Source organism: Microtus ochrogaster, chromosome 7 (genome assembly GCF_000317375.1).
Source record: "Microtus ochrogaster isolate Prairie Vole_2 chromosome 7, MicOch1.0, whole genome shotgun sequence".
Lineage (NCBI taxonomy): Eukaryota > Metazoa > Chordata > Mammalia > Rodentia > Cricetidae > Microtus > Microtus ochrogaster.
Genome location: NC_022014.1, coordinates 2,295,887 through 2,319,969, shown reverse-complemented (window position 1 = coordinate 2,319,969; position 24,083 = coordinate 2,295,887). Strand labels below are relative to the sequence as shown.

The 24,083-nt window shown below is 50.8% G+C and overlaps 1 protein-coding gene across 3 annotated transcripts; it reads left to right on the top strand.

Annotated features, from left to right (window-relative positions):
• Window positions 1-22,117: 22,117 nt before the first annotated feature.
• On the top strand, window positions 22,118-24,069 carry Gng13 (G protein subunit gamma 13). 3 transcript variants are annotated; one of them, XM_005349091.2, is made up of 3 exons: window positions 22,118-22,218; window positions 23,647-23,778; window positions 23,901-24,069. In XM_005349091.2, the coding sequence occupies exons 2-3, from the start codon at window positions 23,681-23,683 to the stop codon at window positions 24,004-24,006; spliced, it is 204 nt and encodes a 67-aa protein (XP_005349148.1). In that variant the 5' UTR covers window positions 22,118-22,218; window positions 23,647-23,680; the 3' UTR covers window positions 24,007-24,069. The 3 variants fall into 3 exon arrangements, with proteins under 3 accessions (XP_005349148.1, XP_013202572.1, XP_005349149.1); XM_013347118.2 differs by lacking the exon at window positions 22,118-22,218 and adding an exon at window positions 22,268-22,286; XM_005349092.2 differs by lacking the exon at window positions 22,118-22,218 and adding an exon at window positions 22,435-22,523.
• Window positions 24,070-24,083: the final 14 nt, after the last annotated feature.

Genomic DNA, 24,083 nt, shown 5'->3' with positions numbered 1-24,083 from the left:
AGCCCCATGCTGAGGAGCTAGAGACTGGAGGATCTCTAGGGCTTGCCGGTCCACTTGCCTGGCAAGTTCCAAACCAAGGAGAGACCCTGTTTCAAAAACAAAGACAATGTAGACAGCCCCTGAGACCATCCTCTGGCCTTCTAGCACACACACGTACACACATGCACACACACACGTACACACATGCACGCACACACATGCACACACACGTACACACATGCACGTGTACACACACACATACACACATGCACACACACACATACACTATGCACGCACACTCACACCAATGAATACTTGGGCTTCACCTCTATAGAGCAGCAGCAGTGGGTAGCCGCTCTGCAGAGCAGGCAGGAAGTCTCCCTGGCCTTTTCTGAGAACCGGCCCTGCCCGCTGAGATCAAAGGCAGAGGATGAAGGCCTTACTGGTGCAGCATCCTCCAACCTGTGCCTGCTGCACTTTGCTGCAATTCCTTTCATCCAATTCCATGAAGCCCTCACATCCTCTCATCCCAGACTGTACTGAGCAAAGTCTTTGATTTCTCTTGTTCGGGGGCTCTCCCTCCCCACCATTTGATGGGAATCACCCTCCCGCAGGCCACACGGTACTGTTTAAGAAGCCAAGGATACAACCCAACAGGGATGTGCCACAGGACTCGCCCTGAGGTCCCTCTCATCCTCACTGATCTTTGACGGCACGCCTGGGGGCTGCACAGGAAGATGCTTTGCTGGGCAGTGTACGCTCCAGCCTGTAGAGGAACAAAGTCCCTACAGACACCGTAGCAGCCTCTTTAGTGACAAGCAGGGGAAGAACACAGCCTCAGTGTATACCCCACTCCTGTCCCCAACTCCTGCCCCAGTTGGTTCTTTTTTTCTTTTTTTTTATTTTTATTTTCGAGATAGGGTTTCTCTGTAGCTTTTTTGGTTCCTGGAACTAGCTTTTCTAGACCAGGCTGGCCTCGAACTCACAGAGATCTGCCTGCCTCTGCCTCCGGAGTGCTGGGATTAAAGGCGTGCGCCACCACCGCCCATTCCCAGTTGGTTCTTTAACTGCTGTTTAGCATCTTGATACTGCCACTTGGCAAAGACATAGGTACCCCCTGCTCTAAGTGACATAGGTGCCCCTCGCTTCACAGTCCAGGGATGGTACGGCTAGAATGACTGCTGGGGAGGTATTTCAGTGGCAGAACACTTGACCTGAATGCTTGAAGTCCTAGGTCCAATGCCTGTCATGGAGGAAAAATCGGCAATCCATTGCTGAGCCAAAGAACCAGATGCCAGCCATGTCTTCCCTACTGTTCTCAGATGGCCTTTTTTATCATCAAGAGGCAACATGCAGACCCACAGCCTGAAAACTGAAGGCTCCTAACAACGGAGCCCGCCCCGATGATTGCCACTGAGACCTGTGAGTCACTGACCCTCTCAAGAACCTATTTCTCTTCTCTCCCCTCGCCTCCCCTCTTCTTTCCACTCCTCTCTTCCCCTCTCCTCTCTTCTCTCCTCTGCTCTCCTCCCCTCTCCTCTCTCCTCTCCTCTGCCCTCCTCCTCCTCTCCTCCCCGAACCCCAGGAAATGGTCACAGGTCAGGCCCTCAGCTACGGAGTCCATCTGTCACAGTCCAGGGACAATCCACACACCTGGAATGTTCTTCCTCACTTAGGATCCATCCCATCAGCTCCGAGGGGACAACTGTCCACTGAAAACTTATCCCTGGCCAATAAAATCCAAGCCTATCGTGATGTTCAGTGAACCATTGCCAGACTTCTAGTAAGGCCTTTAATCCCAGCATTTGGAAGGCAGAGACAGAGGCAGGTGGATCTCTGTGAATTCAAGGCCAGCCTGGTCTACAAAATGAGTTTCTGGACAGCCAGAGCTGTTCTACAGAGAAATCCTGTCTAGAACCATTCCCCCCCCCCCAAAAAAAAGAGGAGAAGGAAAAAAAAGAAGAAAAGAAAAACTCCATCCAATCAAAGAATGGAGTCTCTACCCTAGGTAGAGGAGACCTGACATTCTAGCTGGCCCGGCTCGTTACCTGACCAAAGGACCACTCCTAGGAAGGTGGGCCTACCGTAAGCCATGATAAGAGAGTGAATAGTCTTTCCTTTAATGAAATACTGTACTTTTCTTTCCCAAAATTCCAGTCCCCACCCCCACTCCAGTGCAGTCCCTATAAGTTGAGCACCCACAAGGTCTGGCTCTGTCTGCCTACCTTTCTAATTCCTAAATCAGAAAGAGGCAACTTCCCTTTATTTTTTCTGTCTCTTTCAGATTCTGGCCAAGACCTAAGTCTGCTTTTTCAATGCTTTGGGATTTTTCATCTCTAAAGGTCCCTCCCTGCCATGTGGCTGCCCTGCCTTCTCCCTTCTCTTCTCCCATGGTTTACTTCTGAGAGCTAAAACTGTTCTGCTCAGGGGGTGAGGGCTCTTAACGCCAATCAAATTATTCTTGAGCTTGTGCGTCTGTGCGTGTGTGCATGTGTGTATTTACACATGGCACATCATGCTCCTGGAGCTTAGAGGACAACTTTTGGGAGCTAGTTCTCTCCTTCCATCACGTGGATCCTGGGAGCAAACTCAAGTTGTCAGGCTCGACGGCAAGTTGTTCTACCTACTCAGCCTGGAAAAGCGGTTTCCTGAGGGGTTTCTTTGCAAGTCTGCAGTCCCAAGACCAGCACTGCATGGAAAATCAGACTCAGGGAAAATGAGAGGCAGGAGAGCCAGATCCTCTTTAGCCAGGTTTCTCCAGCACCTGCTGTGGTGGCCTCTCACCATCCCCAGGGGCACACGGGCTCTGTAGAGATGCGCTGTCAATCTTCTGAGTCAGGAGAAGGAAGCCTCGTGCAGCGGCCTGGCCCTGCAACGTGTCCTTAATCACTGTGCACATGAACAACACCAACCACACCTCTGTACCCTTCACAGGATGCCTTGCCTCTGAGCCACTAACTCTTTTTTTTTTTGCGCTTATATCAAAATATCAAATAGCTTTTTTTATTTTTATTTATTTATTTATGAGTCACCAACTCTTGGGATGCAGTTGCTGTCTTCCCTGTCTCTGTGGATGTGGTTAGAAGTTGTGTGCTCATCCATCTCACAGCATTAGAAAACAAACTGGATATGATTAGGGCTGGCAAGCTTGGGGCAGACTCTTAATTCTAGTTGTTGTTGTTGTAATAGGGGTGGTTTGAAAAATAATGCTCCCTATGGAGAATGGCACTATTAGGAGGCGTGGCATTGTTGAAGGAGGTGTGGCCTTGTTGAAAGAAGTATGGCACTGTGGGGATGGGCTTTGAGGTCTCTTTTGCTCAAGCTTCCCTCTGTGTAATACTCAGAATACTTCCTGTTGCCTGCAAGATGTAGAACTCTCAGCTACTTCTCCGGCACCATGTCTGCCTACACGCTGTTATATCCCTTCATGAGGATAATTTGCCGAACCTCTGAAACTTTAAGCTGCCATCTCAATTAAATGTTTTTCTTTATAAGAGTTACCCTGGTTATGGAGTCTCTTCACAGCAATGGAATCCCTAAGTAGGACTGGGGGCACTCATGTGGGGAGGGTTACACCTTTGTATGCATGTAGGTGAGGCTGGAGGGCAACCTCAGATGTTAGCCTCATGAACAACATCCATCTCCTCTGGGACAGCATCTCTCATTAGCCTGTAGCTCATCAACTGTGTTAGACTGGTTAGTCGGTGAGCCCGAGGTCTTCCTGTCTCCACTTCTCCAGCACTGAGGCTCAAAGTGTACATTACCATGTCTAGATTTTTTTTGGTTTTGTTTTTTGAGACAGGGTTTCTCTGAGTAGATCTGGCTGTCCTGGGACTCACTTTAGACCAGGTTGGCCTCAAACTCACAGAGATCCGCCTGCCTCTGCCTCCCAAGTGCTGAGATTAAAGGTGTGTGCCACCCCCACCTGGATAAAGGTGTTTTCTAATGTAGGTTCTGAGCATCTAACTCCAGTCCTCATGTTTGCACAGCAAGCATTTTACCAAGCGAGCCGCCCCTATGGCCCTAGCCCTCCTCTGTTGCTATAGAGGTAAATGTTTATTCCACAGCCCATGCTGGCCTTAAAATTCATGAGAATCTTCCTGTCTTGGCCTCTTGAGTCTGGGATTACAGATGTGGGCCACCTTGCCTGGCTTTGATTCTGTCTCTCTGGATATGGCAGCAGGGCAAACACACCAGGCAGTGGGGTGGAGAGAAGAGGAGCTGATGGGAAACCAATTAATTTCTTCCATGAAGCAAAATATTCCACAGGTTTCTGTGCTTTGCCGAACACAAACACACATGCGCCTCCTGGACTTAAGACAAGAGCATCTGACTGTATTTGGCTTTTCTTCCAGTGATCTGGCCTCTCCAGGTGAGAATGCCTGACAAACATGTGGGAGGTGCCTGAAATACAGGGTTTCCTGGAGACTTCCAGAATGGCGTGTGCTCCTCGCAAAACTCCCTCTGCCTGCCAAGGAGAAGCTGTGTGGCATGGTGGTAGGTTTCAATCCTGTTCTAGAGCCCCTTGACCATCTCAGGCAACAGTCAGAGAAAGTGAGGCCCAGATGAACTGGGGGTGGTGCCTGAAGCCCAGAATCCCTGAGGAAAGGCTCACTGCTCAGCCCTCAAGCCAACATGCAGTGTGTGGCGTTTTCAACAAGTGTACCCGTGTATACGTGACCATGCCCAGTCATTTTTTTTTAGGACAGATTTATTTTTGGTCATGGTTTGAGTAGATACAGTCCATCATGATAGGAAAGGGTGAAAGCAGGGGAGTGCTGCCACTCCCTCACATCTGGGCAGATGGGGAAGAAAGCAGAAGCAAATGTGGATGCTCGACTGGCTTCTTCCTTTTTCTTCAATATGGCACATAGCCCACGAGACTGTGATGCCCACATCCAGGGCATGAATTCCCTCGTCTCCTCTGGAGACATGCTCACAGACACTCTCAGGGATGTGTCTCCCAGGGGATTCCGTCCATCCGAGCGGGCAATGAAGTTTAATGTCACAATCACCATCGTCATTACCGTCGCCATCATCCCTGTTGACCTCATCATCGCCATGGCCCTCACTACAACCATCTGACCCTATCATCAGCTCCACCGGCATGGTCTTTGCCATTGCCACCATCCTTGTCACCATCATTATCATCATCGGTCACACTGCCACCCCTACCGTAGTCTCCGTTCTCATTGTCACTACGTTCATTTGTGATTGACACCTGCCTTTTCCCTGTATTGATTTATTTAACCTTTACACGCTGCAAAGTAGGAGCCATGACCCCACTTCACAAGTGAAGATCCAGTGCCCCAAGCACGGCAAGTCCCATAGCTGGAAAGCAAAGACACAAGTATTCGACCTGAGACTGCCCAGCTCTGTCAGGCTAGACCTAACTAACATCTTCCCAGCCCTGGCACACAGGAAACTTGTAGCACACAGTGGACACCTTGCTTTTCTCTCCTGCCACTCCAGGGCAGTGAGGTAGCCTGCGTCTACACTGCAGGGGAGGGGGGGAGGGGGAGTGTCAACACAGGAAGGTCTGTCTGTGCATCCACAGCTGACGGGTTCCAGACAGCCCGGCACAACATTTGGTTTGACTTTCAAGAGACAACCACAAAAGTTCAATTCCCGGGGAGCAGAGCCGGCTCTTTCCTGCTTTAGATGCTAGAGGAAACTTCAGCTGGGAGTCGGGGGAGGGGCGCAGGCAGGCTGGGGGTCTGCAGGAAGCTGGAAGCCCACAGAAAAGAAGGGCCGAGGGAGACCCTTGCCAAATGAACTAGAAATGCATGGCCACATCCTGCCAGGCTATACCGGGCCTCACTAGAGGAGCATAAAACTGTCCATCAGCCTGCGTCTAAGAGACGTGGGGATTAGAGATCGTTAATGATGTCTGTTAAACGCCAGCAGGCTCCATCAGCGGCACTCTAAGGACCTGTCAGTGCGGGATAAAACCAAAAGCACATTTTCTAGGAAGGACGCCGCCTTCCTCCACCACCATGTTGCTCTCACAGTGAATGGGGGTGGGGCCAGATGGAGAAGGGGCAGGAGACTCCAGTCCTCCGGCCCTGCCTCTGGCCCCTCCTGATCCAGTCCTGACTCCTGCCGCATGTCTCTGTGCACCTACACATACAGCCAATAGCTGACCCACAAGTCACCCTATCCACTCGTGACCGTGACCGGCTCTGTCTTCCAAGGTGACTTTGAATTCTAACAGCAGAATCAGGGCCCTCCAAGCCTTACCTGGATGGAACCCTGATGGGCAAAGCAAAAGAAAGCATCCCCTGAGACTAAGAAAGACACTGGGGGACCTCCTTTCCTGGGTCAAGTACTTCAGAAAGGCCCAGACCTGATGGTCCCACAGATTGTGAGGCAGGTCCCATAAAGATAAGCAGACTGTTTAAGTGGAGGGTGCCCCTGGGTGGGGTTGGGGACCACCAAGAGCTGAGGCCAGGAAGAAACTTAAACCCTTGACAGAACCCAACCATAAAGTCCAGGGGATCCCTTGCCGAAGTAGAGGATCTGTGTCCCTGAGATGAGGTCCCACCCAGCTCACTACCGCCAAAACTCCCAAGGCTCTGAACCGGACGCATCTTATCTTGACTTCTGATCTCTGGCCTTTGACGTTTACCCAGAGACTGTGCCCAATAGTGGGTGTCTAACCCAAAGATGCAGCCGCAGCTCATATCCAAAGCCAGGGTAGACTTTCAGTAGCCAAAGGCAGGGCACAGATAGGGGCCACACTGACCATTGGCCCCAGGAGGCTGAATTTAAGAAGGGTGAGTACCACAGCTTGGTTCACTCTGATCACAACACAGGGAGATGGAAGCAGAGGATTCAGGAAACTCTCCACCTTCTGCCTGAATCGCGGGGGACATCAAACCTGAAAATCATAATCTGGAAAATGATGGAGACAGATGGACATTATGGGCCCATGAGAGCAGAGGACTGGATGTTTGAGACACTAAAGATGGTGGAAAACAAGAGAATTTGGTGCTGAAAAAGTTAGGAATCACTGTAGCGGAACCCCAGGAATTGGCACAGGGGGTATCAAACACCAGCCCCAAACCACAGAATCCATACACATGAAGGTACAAAACAGACACCTTCCAATTTTCCAGTAAAGCCAAGAGCCACCAGCAACAGCAGTGATGGGGGGGTACCCTTTCACCTTTAGGACAGGTAGCCCCCCAAGCCTCATATCTCTCCGCATTCCAAAAGCTCCTGGGAGTTTACGTATGCACACACCTGAGCTGGGTCCCTGCTTCCTTGGGACAGTCACAGGAGTGTGAGGCCACCTGGCGTTGAGCAGCCAACTGAACCGCTGTGCCACCTATCCCTCCTCTGCCTAGCTACTGGCCATTCAGCTTTTTATCAGCCCAATCAGTGCCTTACTCAGGCAAGGTGAAACAGCAGCACATCTTTATATGATTAAACAAAGACAGCAGAAACAAATGTAACACACCGACGACCCACGGGCTGCACCAGATTCCAACAGAAAAATAATATGCCTCAGCAGAAACAAATGTAACACATTTTTGCCTAGTTAAGATACTATTCCACAACAGATGACCTTTGTCCCCCAAGTGCTGGGATTAAAGGCGTGTGCCGCCACTGCCTGACTGAGTACTAAGCAAGCCCGAGCCCACTAAGCTTCCAAGATGGGGTTTGTTTCCGGTGGTATGGCTGTGGACTTCTGCAAGAGCTTTCACCCACCGAGCTGTATCTCTGGCCCTATTGTTTGTTTGTTTATTCTCAAGTGCAGTTTTTACTGAGCTCATTGTTAGGTTTATTTGACCTAACACACAACGACCCACTGCCCAAAGGCTCCCAAAGGGGCATTCTTCAGAATCTCGGAGTTTGAGGCAGGCCTGGCCTACAAGAACTAATTCCAAGACAGCTAGGACTGTTACACAGAAAAACCCTGTCTTGGAAAAACCAACCAACCAAACAAACAAACAAAGAATCAAGCAAAAACTCTTGCAGAGGACTTGAGTTTGTTTCCCAGCACCCATATTACTGCTTCACAACTGCTTGTAACTTCAGCTCCAGGGAAGCCAATGTGCACACACACATACACCTAATTTTTAATTAGAAAAATTTAAAAGGAAGAAAAGAAAGAATGCCAGTCCAACCAGTGGATCATAGGACAAATGAGAAGTCAGTCCCTAGGACTTGATGTACTGTATAGCCCAGGACTCCAGGGGTCTTGTTTCCTTGTGCTCCAGCCTAGTGCAGGCACACTTAGGCAAACCTGACAGCTGGCCTACCACACCGACCAAAAATGTGGAACAGGTGTGGAGGGGATTGGACACTGCGCTCTCTTCCACGGAGCTCAAAACTGAGCACACTTACACACCTGAGCTGAGTCTTTACTCCTTTGGGACAGTCACAGGAAGAGTCTGAAGCCACACAGTGCTGAGCGTCTTGCCTCACTGAGAGGAGCGGGGACACAGTCTGTGTGGTGTGGAGTAGCCATCTACATCAGCCCTGTTGCTCCATTCTTGAGGAGGAAGAGTCTGAGCTGGAGCGTCTAGTTCAGTGGTAGGCCTACACAGCAAGGCCTTGAACTCGTCCCTCGCAGGGGAGCAGGGGATATTCAATTTTTTATTTTTTTGATTTTTCGAGACAGGACAGTTCTGGCTGTCCTGGAACTCACTTTGTACACCAGGCTGGCCTTGAACTCACATAGATCCACTTGCCTCTGCCTCCCAAGTGCTGGGGGATTAAAGGTATGCACCACCACTGCCCAGCTTGGCTACTAACTTTTTGGTGCGAAGGATTTAATGCAAATCTTGCTGCTGCCAGCTATGAATTCTTCCCCAGGTGGCAGGAGTCCCTATAATATGCTGTCCTGGAGACCTTTCAGGAAGACCTTTCAGAGGCCCACAAAGAACCTCTGTCCCCTAGACTGTTGATGGATTGTTCCAGAAACTTTATGCCTGGAGAGGAAAGCAAGGAAGTTCTATACAAACCATATAAAGGTGGGAATCCTTTAGGTAAATATCACTGTTTTTGTTAGAATGTTATGCTCCTGTCCAAGGGTTTGCAGTTGCTGTTTTCAAGAGAGTAGACATTTTATTTATTTATTTATTTACTCATTTATTTATTTATTTATTTTATTTTATTTTTTTGGTTTTTTGAGACAGGGTTTCTCTGTGGCTTTGGAGCCTGTCCTGGATCTAGCTCTGTAGACCAGGCTGGTCTCGAACTCACAGAGATCCGCCTGCCTCTGCCTCCCGAGTGCTGGGATTAAAGGCGTGCGCCACCATCGCCCGGCCTGAGAGTAGACATTTTAAAACATCTCCTTTCAATGTCTAATAAACTGAATACTCATCAGAATTACCCACGTGCCAAACATTCACAAGGATTGTGAAAGGGTCCTGAGACCAGATTTTTTTTTTTTGTTTATTTATTTATTAAAGATTTCTGTCTCTTCCCCGCCACCGCCTCCCATTTCCCTCCCCCTCCCCCAATCAAGTCCCCCTCCCTCGTCCTTACTAGACCTGGGTGAGACCAGACTTTGAGTGAGGCCTGGGCCCACACTACAGGGCCTGCGAAGCCTTCTGGAACTGGGAGCGTTGATCCAATGGGTCTGAGGCGCCATCTAGTGGTAACGGTGAATGCAACAGAGCACAGAGCCTGGGTGACCCATCAAATTCGGTCCACTGAGCATGTCTAGAACTGGTCTTCCTCTGTGGTTTCCCCTTCGTGCCATGGGGTGCTGAGTGGCCTCCTCGCCTCCACCGATACATAAAGCATCTGTGATGCAGGATCTTTGGCCGCACAGTGCACCGTGGGGCCAGAACCATTTAAAAGTCACTATCGCTTTCGGTGGTAAAACTGTGGCTGTCTCCATTCTGTGTGCATTCCTTGGTTTGGAGGGCTTTCTGGACCGTGTGCCTCTCTGAGACTTGCTGCTCATCTTCAACAGGCCCAGGGCTGGGGAAGGGGTTTGATCTGTTTGGTCTCTAGTTTTCCAGATTTTTCTCAATCTCTTCACATCATGCCTTCATGCCTCATGCTTCCTTTTCCCTCTCCCACCGTTGCCCCTGCACCAAACTCTGGGTATCTCTTCTGCATGGTCCGTCCCTTTTATCACCCGCCCCATCCTATGACCAATTCAGCCATCTCTTCTGCTCTAACCCAGGATGACATGGAGATGAAGATGGTCTTTCTTTGCAGGTGTGCACCTGTTTTTGCATCTTAGATGTTCTTGCCTGCTATGCCTCCTTGGGACTTCATATAAAATGATGTTCCAAGGTTGCTTTGATGTTTCTCCAAGGCTAGAAATCCCCCATGTGTGGCCCTGTGGGTTGTCCTCATGTGTGGCTGCCTCCAATGTCAGGTCACATCTGACCAGTCTTTTATTTACCTGTTCTGTGCCAAGTGTATAGCGATCTCAGGTAGAGTGTTTGAAGATTATCCCAGACTGACCTCGAGGTGCAATGGATCTGAGATGTTTATATGCACTGGTACAGTTGATACCTGGTTACTCCTCCCTCTTCCCAATCCAAAGGCTCAGCTGTTGAAGATACAGTCTCCAGTGCAATATCCAGAGGCAGAGCTTTTGGGGGAGCAACTGAGTCATGAGGGCTCTGACATTTAACACATTCAAGGATTCATAATTTGGTGGCATTCTGGGAGATGGTGGAAAGTGGAAAGTGGGCCTCAGGAGAGGAAGTGGGTCACTGGAGGTGTGACTTTGAAGGGCATATCTCATCCCGGGCATGTAGTCTTACCCGCTCTGCTTCCTGGCCATCATGAGGCGAGCAGCTTGCTCCACCAAATGCTCCCTGCCATGGTGCTCCACCATGTGCTCCCCACCATGTGCTCCCCGCCATGGCACTCCATCAGGTGCTCCACCATGTGCTCCCCACCAGATGCTCCACCATATGCTCCCTATCACAGTGCTCCACCATGTGCTCCCTACCATGGCACTCCACAATGTGCTCCCCCACCAGGTGCTCCACCAAGTGCTCCACCATGTGCTCCCCATCAGGTACTCCACTAAGTGCTCCCCTGACGGTGCTCCACCATGTGCTCCCTGCCATGACACTCCACCATGTGTTCCCCACCAGATGCTCCCCATCACGCTGCTCCAGCAAGTGCTCCACCATGTGCTCCCTGCCATGGCACTCTGCCTCAACACAAGCCCACGACAATGATTCAAATGACCAGATTGAGACCTCTGAAAGCCTGCACCCAAACAATGTATTCTCCTTTTGAATTGCTGTTTGTATTTAGTCAGTGGCGGCACGCCCACAGAGGCTCCAATCTGGAGGCACGGGGGCTGGTGATACAGACAGGCAGCCTGACCTAGTTAGGGTTCTATTGTGCTGTGACTGAACCATAACCAAGTGTCCTTTACATTTCCATGTCATGGGTCACCTTGGAAGGCAATCAGGGCAGGAACCTGGAGGAGGCAGGAGCTGATGCAGAGGCCATGGAGGAGCACTGCTTACTGGTTTGCTACTCGTGGTTCTCAAAAAGTTTTCTTACAGAACCCAGGACCGCCAGCCCAGGGACGGCACCACTAACAATGAGCTGGGCCCTTCCACATCAGTCACTAATTAAGAAAACACCTCGCAGGTTTGCCTACTGGCCAGGCTTACGGAGGCATCTTCTCAGCTGGGGCTCCCTCCTCCCCGGTGACTGCAGCTTGTATTAGGCTGACAGACAACTAGCCAGCACTCGGATTTATCACCAGTACCTGAGGCTGAACACCCCATGTGGCCCTGCCACCTCCCTTCATTCCTCTCGCCTCATTCCCGTGATCACAGAGACCCTTCCCCATCACAGCATCCACCTGAGGATGGACTCAGGCTGTGGCGCCTGCAGACATTTTCAGAGACAGCTTTCTTAGCAAGTCCCAGATGCACACTCCGGGCACCACGGTGTGAACTCACAGGACTAAGAACGGCTGCCAATCATCACCACATTCTTTACAGAACTAGAAAGAGACCTGCCCCCGATTCCCACGGCTCACTACGGCTTGCCTTAGGTTCTAGGAGTCCGTGAGTTCTCTTTTCATCTTTGAGATTACCTACAATTTCTGAACAACATAAAAATCCCATACAAAGCTGGGCAATGGTACATGCCTTTAATCCATTCTTGGAAGGCAGAGGCAGGTGAATGTCTGAGTTTGAGGCCAGCCTAGTGAACAGAGCTAGTTCCAAGATAGCCACCACGACACAAAGAAACTGTCTCGAAAAACAAACAAAAATCCCATTCAGAACCATGTAAACTCTAGTCCGACTGACAGTATTATGTACATTAATATTGTGTATATGTTTATTTTGTATATATGTATGTGCAGTGTACGTGCACAGATACATGTGTGTGCAGTGTACATGCATATGTATGGGCATGTGTGTGGCAGCTAGAGATCAACTTGGCTGTTGTTCCTTAGTAACCACCAGCTTTGGTTTTTGAGACAGAGTCTAGGGCCCGAGGTCCCCTGACTAGGCTAGACTGATTGGCCAATATGATCCAAGAAGCCATCTGTCTCCACCTCTCCAGCCCTAGGATTATGAATGCACATTACCGTGTCCTTTTTCTTTCTTTCTTTGGACATATGTGGCTTGTCTAGAAGAACAGAACTTTGTTTTTGTTTTGTTGTTTTGTTTTTTCGAGACAGGGTTTCTCTATAGCTTTGGAGCCTGTCCTGGAACTAGCTCTTGTAGCTGCCCTCAAACTCACAGAGATCCACCTGCCTCTGGGAGTGCTGGGATTAAAGGCGTGCACCACCACCGCCCAGCAATAATTATTATTATTAATCTTAATTTTTTTTGGTTTTTTTCGAGACAGGGTTTCTCTGTAGCTTTCGGAGCCTGTTCTGGAACTAGCTCTTGTAGACCAGGCTGGCCTCAAACTCACAGAGATCCACCTGCCTCTGGGAGTGCTGGGATTAAAGGCGTGCGCCACCACCACTCAACTGAGGAACAGAATTTACAAAATGTGTGTGTGTGTCTGTGTGTGTGTGTGTGTGTGTTGTAAGGAGCGACGGGCTGTGTTCCCACCCAGCTCCTGCATGGCTAGCTTTATACCCAAAATAACAACACACAAATTGTATTCATTTAAACACTGCTTGGCTCATTAGTTTCAGCCTCTTATTGGCTAATTCTCACATCTTGCTTTAACCCATATTTAGTAATCTGTGTAGCACCAGGAAAGATCTTGACCTGCGTCCATCTCGGAGAGGAGAGCTATGGCCTCTGCCCCACTTCCCTTCTTCCCAGCATTCTGTTCTGTCTACTCCACCCACCTATGTTCTGACCTATCAGACCAAGCAGTTTCTTTATTAATTAACCAATGAAAGCAACAAATATGACCCTCCTCCATCATGTGTGTGTTTCTTAGAAGAACTTAAAGGCTGTGGTCCAGCTGTCTACCAATGGCGAGTTCAAGAATTTCCTCCAGGACTGTGATACTGTTTTGGATTCACTATTTCCCTGACAGTGTCACCTCTAAAGGCTTCTATTTAGTCTTTTCAACCATAACAGCCCTCGCTCCACAGGTCAGGTGACCAATGGGACAATTCTAAGTATGTCTATCCCAATTATACATTCTGGGTCTAGGGAAATAACCAAAGGGTAAATTTAGGGACCCAATGGACCTGCTGTAAGTCAGACTTCAGCAAAACTCCATTAATCACCTGACCTCCATAAGCCCCTCCCTTTAACTGGAGGCCCAACAATGTTTCTTGGAGTCTCCTGGAATCGGCATCAACTCAAAATCAATACCCAATGGACCCCAGAAAGTCTGATTGTTACCTTTCCCCCAGTGTACAGTTCCCCTTGAAAAGGCCGCAGGACCCTCTGGGGAAGGACTGGAGAAAGGCTAACAGTAAACTCTTACGTATTTTATCAAGGTCCTTCCTCAGGGGACCTGGCCATCCCTTCATTCAAGGGGTTCTGGATCTGCAAACTGGCTCAAGTCTGGGAATTGGTTTATGAGCCAAGATTCCCTTTTGCCATGATCTAATGTAGCCTTTCTTTCCTTTGTTTTAGCATTTTTCTGCTTATTCAGATCAAACAGAAATGCAGTGGGCTTCTTATTTCATGCCTGGAAATCCTAGGACTGACTAGCCAGGACCAGAAGTTCACATGAGTCATGTCACCATAAAATTCACTTTGTAGCAGGACAGTAGTAACAAACACCTTTTTTTTAAGAATTTTTTTTAAAGATTTATTTATTTATTATGTACACAGTGTTCAGCCTCCATGCAGGTACCAGAAGAGGGCACCAGATCTCATTATAGATGGTTGTGAGCCACCATGTGGCTGCTGGGAATTGAACTCAGGACCTCAGGAAGAGCAGTCCGTGCTCTTAACCTCTGAGCCATCTCTCCAGCCCAGTAACAAATACCTTTAATCCCAGCACTGGAGAGCAGAGACGGCGGATTTCTGAGTTCAAGGCCAGCCTGGTCTGCAAAGCAGGTTTAGGACAGCCAGGGCTACACAGAGAAACCGTGTTTAGAAACACTAACTATCTAAATAATATAATAAAATTCACTTTTTCTGTGCTGACCATTAAGGGTCAGGCCATTATGAATATTGTTTTGTCTCTGTTGTCCATTACGATAACTATGACCATCTTGACCTTGGCAATTCAGTGTTGCCACCTGGCCCCTACTACCTCGGGATCCAGTTAAACCCACTGTATTTAATTCGTCCCACTGAACAGCATCATCTCCAACCTTAAGGTCTGGAACAAGGAAAAGGGTGATAAAACTCAAGACAGGTTTCTCTGTGCAACAGCCCTGGCTGTCCTGGAACTCACTCTATAGACCAGGCTGGCCTCGAACTCAGAGATCCACCTGCCTCTGCCTTCCAAGTGCTGGGATTAAAGGCGTGCGCCACTGCCACCTGGCAACAAAACTCTTCAAATGTACTGATGCCCCTTTCACCATTTTGCATCTTATAGGATCCGCGAAAGGCACTGGTAGAGGATTAGGTTTTACACAGCCTACCCGCTGCCTGAGAGTTGCTGTGATGAAACACCATGACCAAAAAGCAAGTTGAGGAGGAAAGGGTTTACTCTTTCTTTTTTTTTTCTAAAGATATATTTTATGCATGAGTGCTACCTGCATGTACACCTTTACACCAGAAGAGGGCATCAGATCCCACTAGAGATGCTTCTGAGCCACCCGTGTGGCTGCTGGGACAGGTGACCTGTGGTCACCTCTTTGCACACATGAGTTGTGTTTCTTTTTACTCTTTGGCCTTTGGGGGGGGCCCACCATCCAGCTCCCAAATAAATCCACGCACAAATACTTATTACTTATGAATGCCCAGCCTTAGCTTGGTTTGTTTCTTGCCAACTTTTTCTTAACTTAAATTATCCCGTCTACCTTTTGCTTCTGGGATATTTCCTTTTCTCTTACTTCTGTATATCCTTTCTTTCCTTCTTATTCTGTGTCTAGCCCCTTCTTTTCTTGCTCCTTCGTGCTTCTATTTATTCTTTCTGCCTGCCAGCCTCGCCATCCTTTCTCCTGCCTTGCTGTTGACCATTCAACTCTTTATTAGACCAATCAGGTGTTTTAGACAGGCAAAGTAACACAGCCTCACAGAGTTAAACAGATGCATCATAAAAGAAGGCAACACAACTTTGCATCATTAAACAAATGTTCTACAGCAGAAACAAATGTAACCCATCTTAAAATAACACTCTACGACGCGCATACTGCCCTGGGATCCTCCCTCCTGGGCTGCATACCCTCCTGTCCGCTCTGAGTAGTTCTGGAAATGCCAACAGATGGTACGGTGTGCAGGTCAGCAGTACGTTGGTGGCACTGAGAAGACTCCAAAGCTCATATAAACAGGGGATCCTGCCACGGAGCTCACACAGACCACATGTGCACCACACACAGGATGCACTTGCATCCCACATGTCTTTTTTTTTAATATTTATTATGTATACAATGTTCTGTCTGTGTGTATGCCTGCAGGCCAGAAGAGGGCACCAGACCTCATTACAGATGGTTATGAGCCACCATGTGGTTGCTGGGAATTGAACTTTTGAATTGAACCTTTGGAAGAGCAGGCAATGCTCTTAACCACTGAGCCATCTCTCCAGCCCGATCCCACACGTCTTATCTTTCGATATGAGCTGGGAGCCACAAACCTTTCATTTGCAAAATTAGGAATGATCACACAACTGCCCCTGGTCTCAGTCATGGCCACATGGCATGGTAGGTCAGCTCCCCTCCCCTGGCTGTGTTTCCACATTGAAGCTTTCACGTAGCAGACAAGTTATGTCTACACATGAGAGAGGAAAGGAAGATGAGTTCTCATGATACCTAAGCCACCAATGTCTATGAGAGAGGGCAGACATGAGGAGAGGCCATGGACAGGGCTGGGTTCTAGGGTTAGTGCCTGGCCATGTCTGAGCAGTCACTGGCCAGATCTGCTCCAGGAACAAGACAGGGTCCCTGTGGAGGAGCATCAGAGAGCTCAAGGTTAAAAAGTAAACAAGCCAGGTAACAAGCACAGAGGCACCGCCACTGCTGAAGATGCTCTGGCCACCCAGGGATCTGGGGCCGGGACCCTCTTCACACGCTCACCAGCAACTGAACATGAGAGGCATCTCGTCGGCCTCATCCCTGGGGCAGACACAGACCAGGGCTAGAGGGACACCTGAGGGTAACTGTAGAGACACCCCCCACTGGAGTAGGATGGACATCCGGAAGTCACAGAAGATGGATGTGCACACAGTATCCTGAGAACACTCCTGATGGTAAAAGGAGCAACCTTGACATTACAGCAGGAAAGGGGCCCTGTAATTCCCAGACCGGGCTCCAGATTTCTGCGTCAGGGTGTGGCCACGCATCACTCCTCTTGTGACAGCAGCAGGTGACCGATGGCCGGCTGGGTGCCATCATGCAGGCAAATGCTGCAGCTGCCCACTCTGCCCTAGTCCTGGAGCAGCTCCACAGGCACCTTTATAAACAGCCCAGCTGGAAACAAGAATGTCCTGGACACCGCAGGTACAGTAGGTCTCACCTGTCCACCTCACCACAGGATGTCCTGTGGTCCATTCCTATTCATATGGCTCCACACATGACCTCACCTGCATACCCTGTGCTGCCCTGGCCACAACACAGCTGCTAGACACTATATCTTCAGGGAGAGACCTTGCTAACGGACCCCACCCAGGCCCAGTGGCTGGGTGTCAGGGGAGGTGCAAAACACAGAAACATCCTCTCTACTCCCCAAATTGCACGGCTTTCAGTTGAGCAACACTGCCCGTTTGGGAAGATTATCTTAGTTGATGCTCTTGTCTGCCATTTCCCTGGGTGGGAGGTTTGGGGATTAGTGCCCTGACATAACCTGCTGCCTGGCTCCGCAAAGAGCAAGCATATGGAGTGGTGGTTGCTGCTCTTCTGGGGATAGTGACTCCCCAGAGAGATCTATCTGATGCCACCACTGGGTGTGGGTTTTGTCACTGCAACCTCCCAATGCCTACTTCTGCCCTCACATTAGAATCTCTCTCTTTCTCTCTTTCGATAGGGTCTCACAATGTAGCTTATGCTGCCTTGAGCTTCAGGTGATTGTGCCTCAGTCTCCCAAGTGCCAGATTGCACACAGGTACTGCCACGCCCAACTCGCAGAGTTGTTAGCATAGAGAACCCCATGTCTTCAGCAGGCCTTTCTCTGAAGCGGGATCCTCAGTTTACCATAATTACCATGGCATCCACGACTTCAGTCAGCCCACTTGAGGTATGCGTCCCACGAGAGGGCATGCGGTCCGTGTCCATAAGCTACTGTTTGCTGTCTACAGAGGTGAAATTGGATAAGAGCTGCCCAGGTGTGTCCTCCTTCGAATAGCGTTACCCCCTTTCCTCTTCTGTGTCAGAAGAATACATATATGCACACACATATGTATTTGGGAGTGTGTGTGTGTGTGTGTGTGTGTGTGTGTGTGTGTGTGTGTGTGTGCATATTTGTATGGAGACCCAAGGTTGACACTGGGAGTCTCCTCAATGGCTCTCCAATAGTTCATTGAGGCAGGGTCTCTCGACTGAATCCAGAGTTCACCAATACAACTAGCCTGACTAGCAAGCTTGCTCCCAGAGATGCTCTGTGTTCTATCACTGTGAAGAGACACCATGACCAAAACAGTTCTTATTAAAAAAAAAAAAGGCTGTTGACCACCCCTGGTTTTGCTTATATTTTCAGAGGGTTAGTCCATGATCATCATGGCAGGAAGTAGACAGGCATGGTGCTGGAGCAGTAGCTGAGAGCTTTACATCCTGATGGACAGACAGGAGAGAGAAGGATTGGGGAGGGAGAGGCCCTGGATGTTTCAAAAGTCCACTCCCAGTGACCTACCTTCTCCAAGGCCACACTTTCTAATCTTTTCCAAACAACTGGAAACTGAGCATGCAAATATTAATCTATGAGGGTCCTTCTCATTCAAACCACTACACTTTGCTCTGCCTTATGAGTATGGGAGTTATTGAACAGCTACTATACCCACCTGGCGTGTGTGCGGACTGGGGATCCAAACGGCCACCCTCACACAAGGTGAGAGTTTGAATCACTGCCATCTCATTGACATAACATTGCTTCTTGTAGTTGTCTAGGTGATTTTTGAAACCCACGTCTACACTTTCTTTTTTTTTTTTTTTTTTTTTTTTTTTGGTTTTTCGAGACAGGGTTTCTCTGTGGTTTTGGAGCCTGTCCTGGAACTAGCTCTTGTAGACCAGGCTGGTCTCGAACTCACAGAGGTCCCACGTCTACACTTTCTAAGATGCTATAAAAGCCACCCCGTCCGCTAAGAACTATTTAACACAAAAACATTTTCCCAGTCCCTGTGCTGCCACCTGGGACCCGCAGGGATAGGAACAAAGTCAACTCAAAGGCTGGCTCAGCTTCTGTCACCATGGCCCCAGAAAAGGGGCTTCACGGATCCTCATGGCCTGCAGGGTCACAGGCCACATGCTCAGCCTTCGCAGGCTCAACTACCAGTGGACAGAGAATGGCCAACTTGAGTCCTTTCTCTTCGGCTCAGGCATAGCCCTGACGTTGGTACTTTTATTTCTGAGGGAATCAAACCAGCTGGGGTAAGGGTCTGTCCTCCACATGGAGCTTCCAAAATGCTTCCCTATGCAGTTTACTCTCCACCCCTGGAGAGCTAAGGATAAAGCTATGGGCTCAGCCCTGGCTACTCCAGAGTCATCACCACAGGCTCCAGATGTGGCCGGGCCAGGACAAGGTGGCCCTATTAGCTATCTCAGCTCCTATGAGGAGCTCTTTAGCCTGGGGAGGCCATTTCTAGGCCAGTGGAAGGAACCCTGTGTGTGCTCGCCCAACGGCCCAGTTAATGCCCTAATTTCAGAAGGGAGCCCAAGGGATAACTTTTCACACTTGAGGGTGAGCAGGTGGGTACCATATTCTGAAAATCCTCCTTCCACCAGACATTTGGGGGGGGGGGTGGTAGATTTGTTTTTCTTTTGAGACAGAGATTTTCAGTATAGTGCCCTGGTTGGCCTGGAATTCACTATCTAAACCACAAAGCCCTCAAACTGAGAGATCCTCTTGCCTCCTAAGTACTGGGAGTGAAGGTCTGTGCCACGACACCCAGCATCTTTCACAAAACTTTGTAGCATGTCACTATTGTGACTTAGCATCAAGACCCCTCCAGGCTGCTCCCTAGCTGAAAGAAACGGGCTAGACATTTACTGTGGGAACTAAGGAGTCATAGGGTCCCTGTTGAAGCCCAGACAGGAACCCAGGTTCAGAACAGATGGTGTCTGATTTTTTTGTTGGTTTTAAAAGATTTGTTTATTTATTTATTATATAGACAGTGTTCTGCCTGCAGGCCAGAAGAGGGCATCACATTACAGATGGTTGTGAGCCACCATGTGGTTGCTGGGAATAGAACTCAGGACCTCTGGAAGAGCAGTCAGTGCTCTTAACCGCTTAGCCATCTCTCCAGCCCCTTTGTGTTTTTATGGTGGGTTTTGATTTTTGTTTGCTTGTTTGTTTCTTTTTCGAGACAAGGTTTCTCTGTGTAGTATTGACTGTCCTGGAACTCACTCTGTAGACCACACTGGCCTTGAACTCAGAGATCTGCCCACCTCTGCCTCCCAGGTGCTGGGATTAAAGGTGTGCACTACCACCACCTGACTTGATTGTTGTTTTTGAGACAAAGTCTCACTTTGTGACTTTGGCTGATCTGGAACTCATTCTGTAGAGCAGGCTGGCCTAGAACTCACAGAGATCCTCCTACCTCTGCCTCCCAAATGCTTGGATTAAAGGACCCACAACACCTGGCTAACAGATGGTTATCTTGAGGCCTCCCAATTCTGGCCCAAGACCTGACTACTTCTAGGACCTGTAGTTGCTTCAGGACTCCTGACCTCGATCATCCTCTAGCTAACTTCCTTGTGTCCAATAAATTGCATAAAGCCAGAGTCCAGAGCCTTAGGACTGGGTTAGGAGACACTAAGGCAGGTTGGGCACACTGCCTACTGTCCTCAGCAACGGGAAGTCCCCCAAGACCCGGGACTCACCTGGGGGTTCAGATGGTCCCATTGGATCCCAGTCAGAAACATTACTTCATCCCAATGACTATAAGCACCCTGGAGCCTTCTGGAGGTCACCTGTCCTGCAGCCTCTGGAGTGGCTAGGTTAGTCCCCTTCTCCCCATTGTCACTGTGCCCTCTGGTGGCTCTCCCAGACTCTCTAATGCCACAAGGAGACACCCACAGTAGCCTAAATGTTAGGGTGCTCACCCAGTTACGGGGCACACAAAAGGTCTGGGGAGGGAGGATACACACAGGCCCCAGGGGCGATCACTGCCCTCCACCCTACCAGGAAGAGCCACCATCTGCCCTGAAGCCTGGCACCATTAGCCTCAAGCACCCCAGCCCCCAAATCCATGATAAATCTCTGCTCCCTAGCGTGCCCCAGTTCCAGAGATGCCTCCTGATGCACATCAGGATGAGGGAAGCACGGTTACCCCCATTTCACTGACCATGCCAGGAAAGCATGCTGCGTGACTAATGGCCCTGGGAGTCCAAGGGACAGGGACCTTGCCTCTCCATTGACCATACCTGCAGGGTTCCGGGCCATCTCCTAGGCAGTGGGGGCTCCTGACTGTTTCAGTTCCTTTAACCCTGACCTATCTTCTTGCCCAGGTAAGGGCAGAACAGCCATTCAACAGACCTCTAGTCCGCGGAGGACCCAGAGTACTTGGCAAAGTCCTAGCCATGCCTCCCAGGACAGGCACGCCTCTCCAGAGCTCCAGCCTGGTCTGCCCCTCCCCCAGGGGCTGTTGTTGCTGCCTGGGGCCCCCTGTCCAGGTTGCAGCCTGCAGCATTCGTCATGAAGGGCCCCAGGGTAGAGCTCCCCCAAGAGCGACACTGGGAGTGAGCTGGAAAGGGAGGAGCCGCCCTGGGAAGTTGAAGGCAGGGCTAGCCCACTGCCGCCCCATTACAGTCTCTGAGGAGTAGAGAGCTGGCTGATGGGCACAGAGCCCAAAGTCCTGTGGCTAAGGAAGTACTCTTCCCCCCAGAGGTCCCAAAGGCTATCTGGCATCAGCTAATAAACTGGCCTACCCACCTCCCAAAGCATCAGGCTCTGCAGAACCATGGTGGGTTATGGCATGGGGGTCTCGAATGTGGAGGGTCACTGGCGTCCAGCTCTGAGCAGATTAAAGGGTTTTGAGGTTATTGCCTGGGAATGGGAGAAGGCACCAAGAAGGTGGCCATGCTATGGAGGCCTGAGCCCCCGCCAGGGATTCTGCAGAACGGTTCCTAGCCTAAGTAGACAACACTGAAGGTCACCTGCACCCAGTGGGCTGCAAAGACCAAGGTGAAGAAGTGTTTTGTCCCCTCCCCACTCTTCCCAGCTAGCTGGTAGCATAGGTGGGCCCTGACCAAAGTATCTTCGCTGGGAGAGGCATAATTTTGCTCTTTAGGGCCCTAGTCCCAGCATCACAGAACAGTCCAAGAACCCAGCCAAGTGGACAGCCAGCGCAGTACTATCTGACCCAGGAAAGACTGGACTAACTCCACTGCTCTATGTCCCGCCCCAGGAGAGACCTGCAGAGGCAGTAGGAGCAGCTCAGGGAGCTCTTGGGGTCAGCCCAGCCTGGTGAAGGCGGTGCCAAGGCCCCAGGTGGCAAGAGTGGGCGGGGCGCCTGCCTGGGCTCCCCTGGCTCGGACAGCCCAGCCTCACTCCACACATCCCTCGGCTCTTGTCATCTCTGCATTTGCTGTCTCCTTCAAAAGTAAGTCCAATGAACAGAACCCTCACATCCGGGGTAAAACAGACCCCAGAGCTCTAGGACTTGACCAGGTGGGTTCCCCTAAGCTAATCCTAACTCCTGGGACTAGGACAACTGCCTCCGAGCCTCAGGGGCTGGGCGGTGGACAGATCGAGTCCAGCGGCGCAGGAGCGATTGCTGCGCGGCGGGGGCGCGTCTGTCCTGCGCCGTGCGCGCCGCCCGCAGTGCCCGTGTGCGCCGCCGTGCGCCTGGCCGGGGGCGTCTCGGGGTGCACCGGCGGCCGGGCTCCGGCGGCGGCAGCAGCGCAGGTAGGGCCAGTGGTGGGTCATGCCCCCAGCCCAGGTGCTCCCATTTGTGAAGGACCCGCAGCTGGTCCTCCGCCCACGTGGCTGTCGGCGTGTGTGGCGCGGGAGAACCTGGCAGGGTGGGGCACTGTAACTTGGGGTCTCTGGGAAAGGTACTCCGCAGGCGGCCGCATACACCCGGAGATACTAGCCCATCCAACCTCTCACCCATCCCTTGCGAGCCCTCCCAAGACCCTTTTAGGATGGGCAACTCTAGAGGCAGCACCATCGCCGGGTGCTAGACTCTCCCGAGCCAAGGCCGGCTCAGCTGCAGTATCCCGGGATAGAGGTTTTTGCCCGGAAGTGCCCGGCACAGACCCCTCTCAAGGTCGAGAAAGCTGTGATTGTCCGGAGAACCAGGGACTTGGTCTCCAGGAGTGCACTGAGACAGGGAGGGGTAAAGGGAGGCCCACTGTTGTGCCCAAACAGATGGTTCTCCCCAGTCAGGTCGGAGACTGGGTGACAGCCGACTGTGCCGGGAAACAGTGGTCTCAGGAGGCTGCCCACCTCCCAAGTCCTGGGCTTGCTCAAGGGCCTGTATCCCCAGACCTTCTGCACACACCCCACCCTACATGCAAATTGCAGCCAAATTTGCTGCCCCGCGATTAACTTGGCCTCTTTACCCATGCAAAACAGGCACCCAGGAGGGTCGGGCAACACCCTGCCTCCCAGGGCCCTCAGCCCACTCTTATACCCCACTCAGGGTCTGAGTTAGAAGTGGGACCAGAGCGAGGATGGGGGTGAGGGCTGCTCTGGATACTCAGGAGTCCATTTTGCAGCCTCCCTGGGCAGGAATGAGGCTGTCCTACAAATCCAGGGCTGGGCCTTGTTGGGCTCATTTTCTCTGCCAAGAACGGAAAGTTTGTGCTCCAGCTAATCAGCCCCACTGGGTAGAGGAGGCCCAGGGGCCTCGTTACTAGGTCCCTGTGGCACGGTCCAGGGCCTGTTCCCCAGCATCATCGCCGCAGACCTCAGGAAGGGCAGTAGGTGGTACTGTCCAATGGGCACCAGTCCCCGGGAGCAGGCGGAATCTGCGTCCTGGGGCTGCGGCTGCAGACCCAGCTCCTTTGCTTCTCTTGTCCACCAGCCTCAGGCTGGCTACCTCCGACGCCCCCGACGCTATGGAGGAGTGGGATGTGCCCCAGATGAAGAAGGAGGTGGAGAGCCTCAAGTACCAACTGGCCTTCAAAAGGGAGATGTCCTCCAAGACGATCCCCGAGTGAGTGTCCCGTGCTGTGTTTGCCTGCCCTGCTACTGCCCCTTGTGTTAAGCAGAGCCTCACACCCCAGTGGGCAGGTGCCATGGGAATGACCAACATTCACTGAAACTCCCCGCTCACAGGCTTCTCAAGTGGATCGAGGATGGGATCCCCAAGGACCCCTTCCTGAACCCTGACCTGATGAAGAACAACCCTTGGGTAGAGAAGGCCAAGTGTACCATCCTATGAGCCCGACCCACACTCTGTAAGGCGTGACTTTATAAATAGACTTCTCCAGGTGTCTCTGCTTTTGTACATTCCCTGTG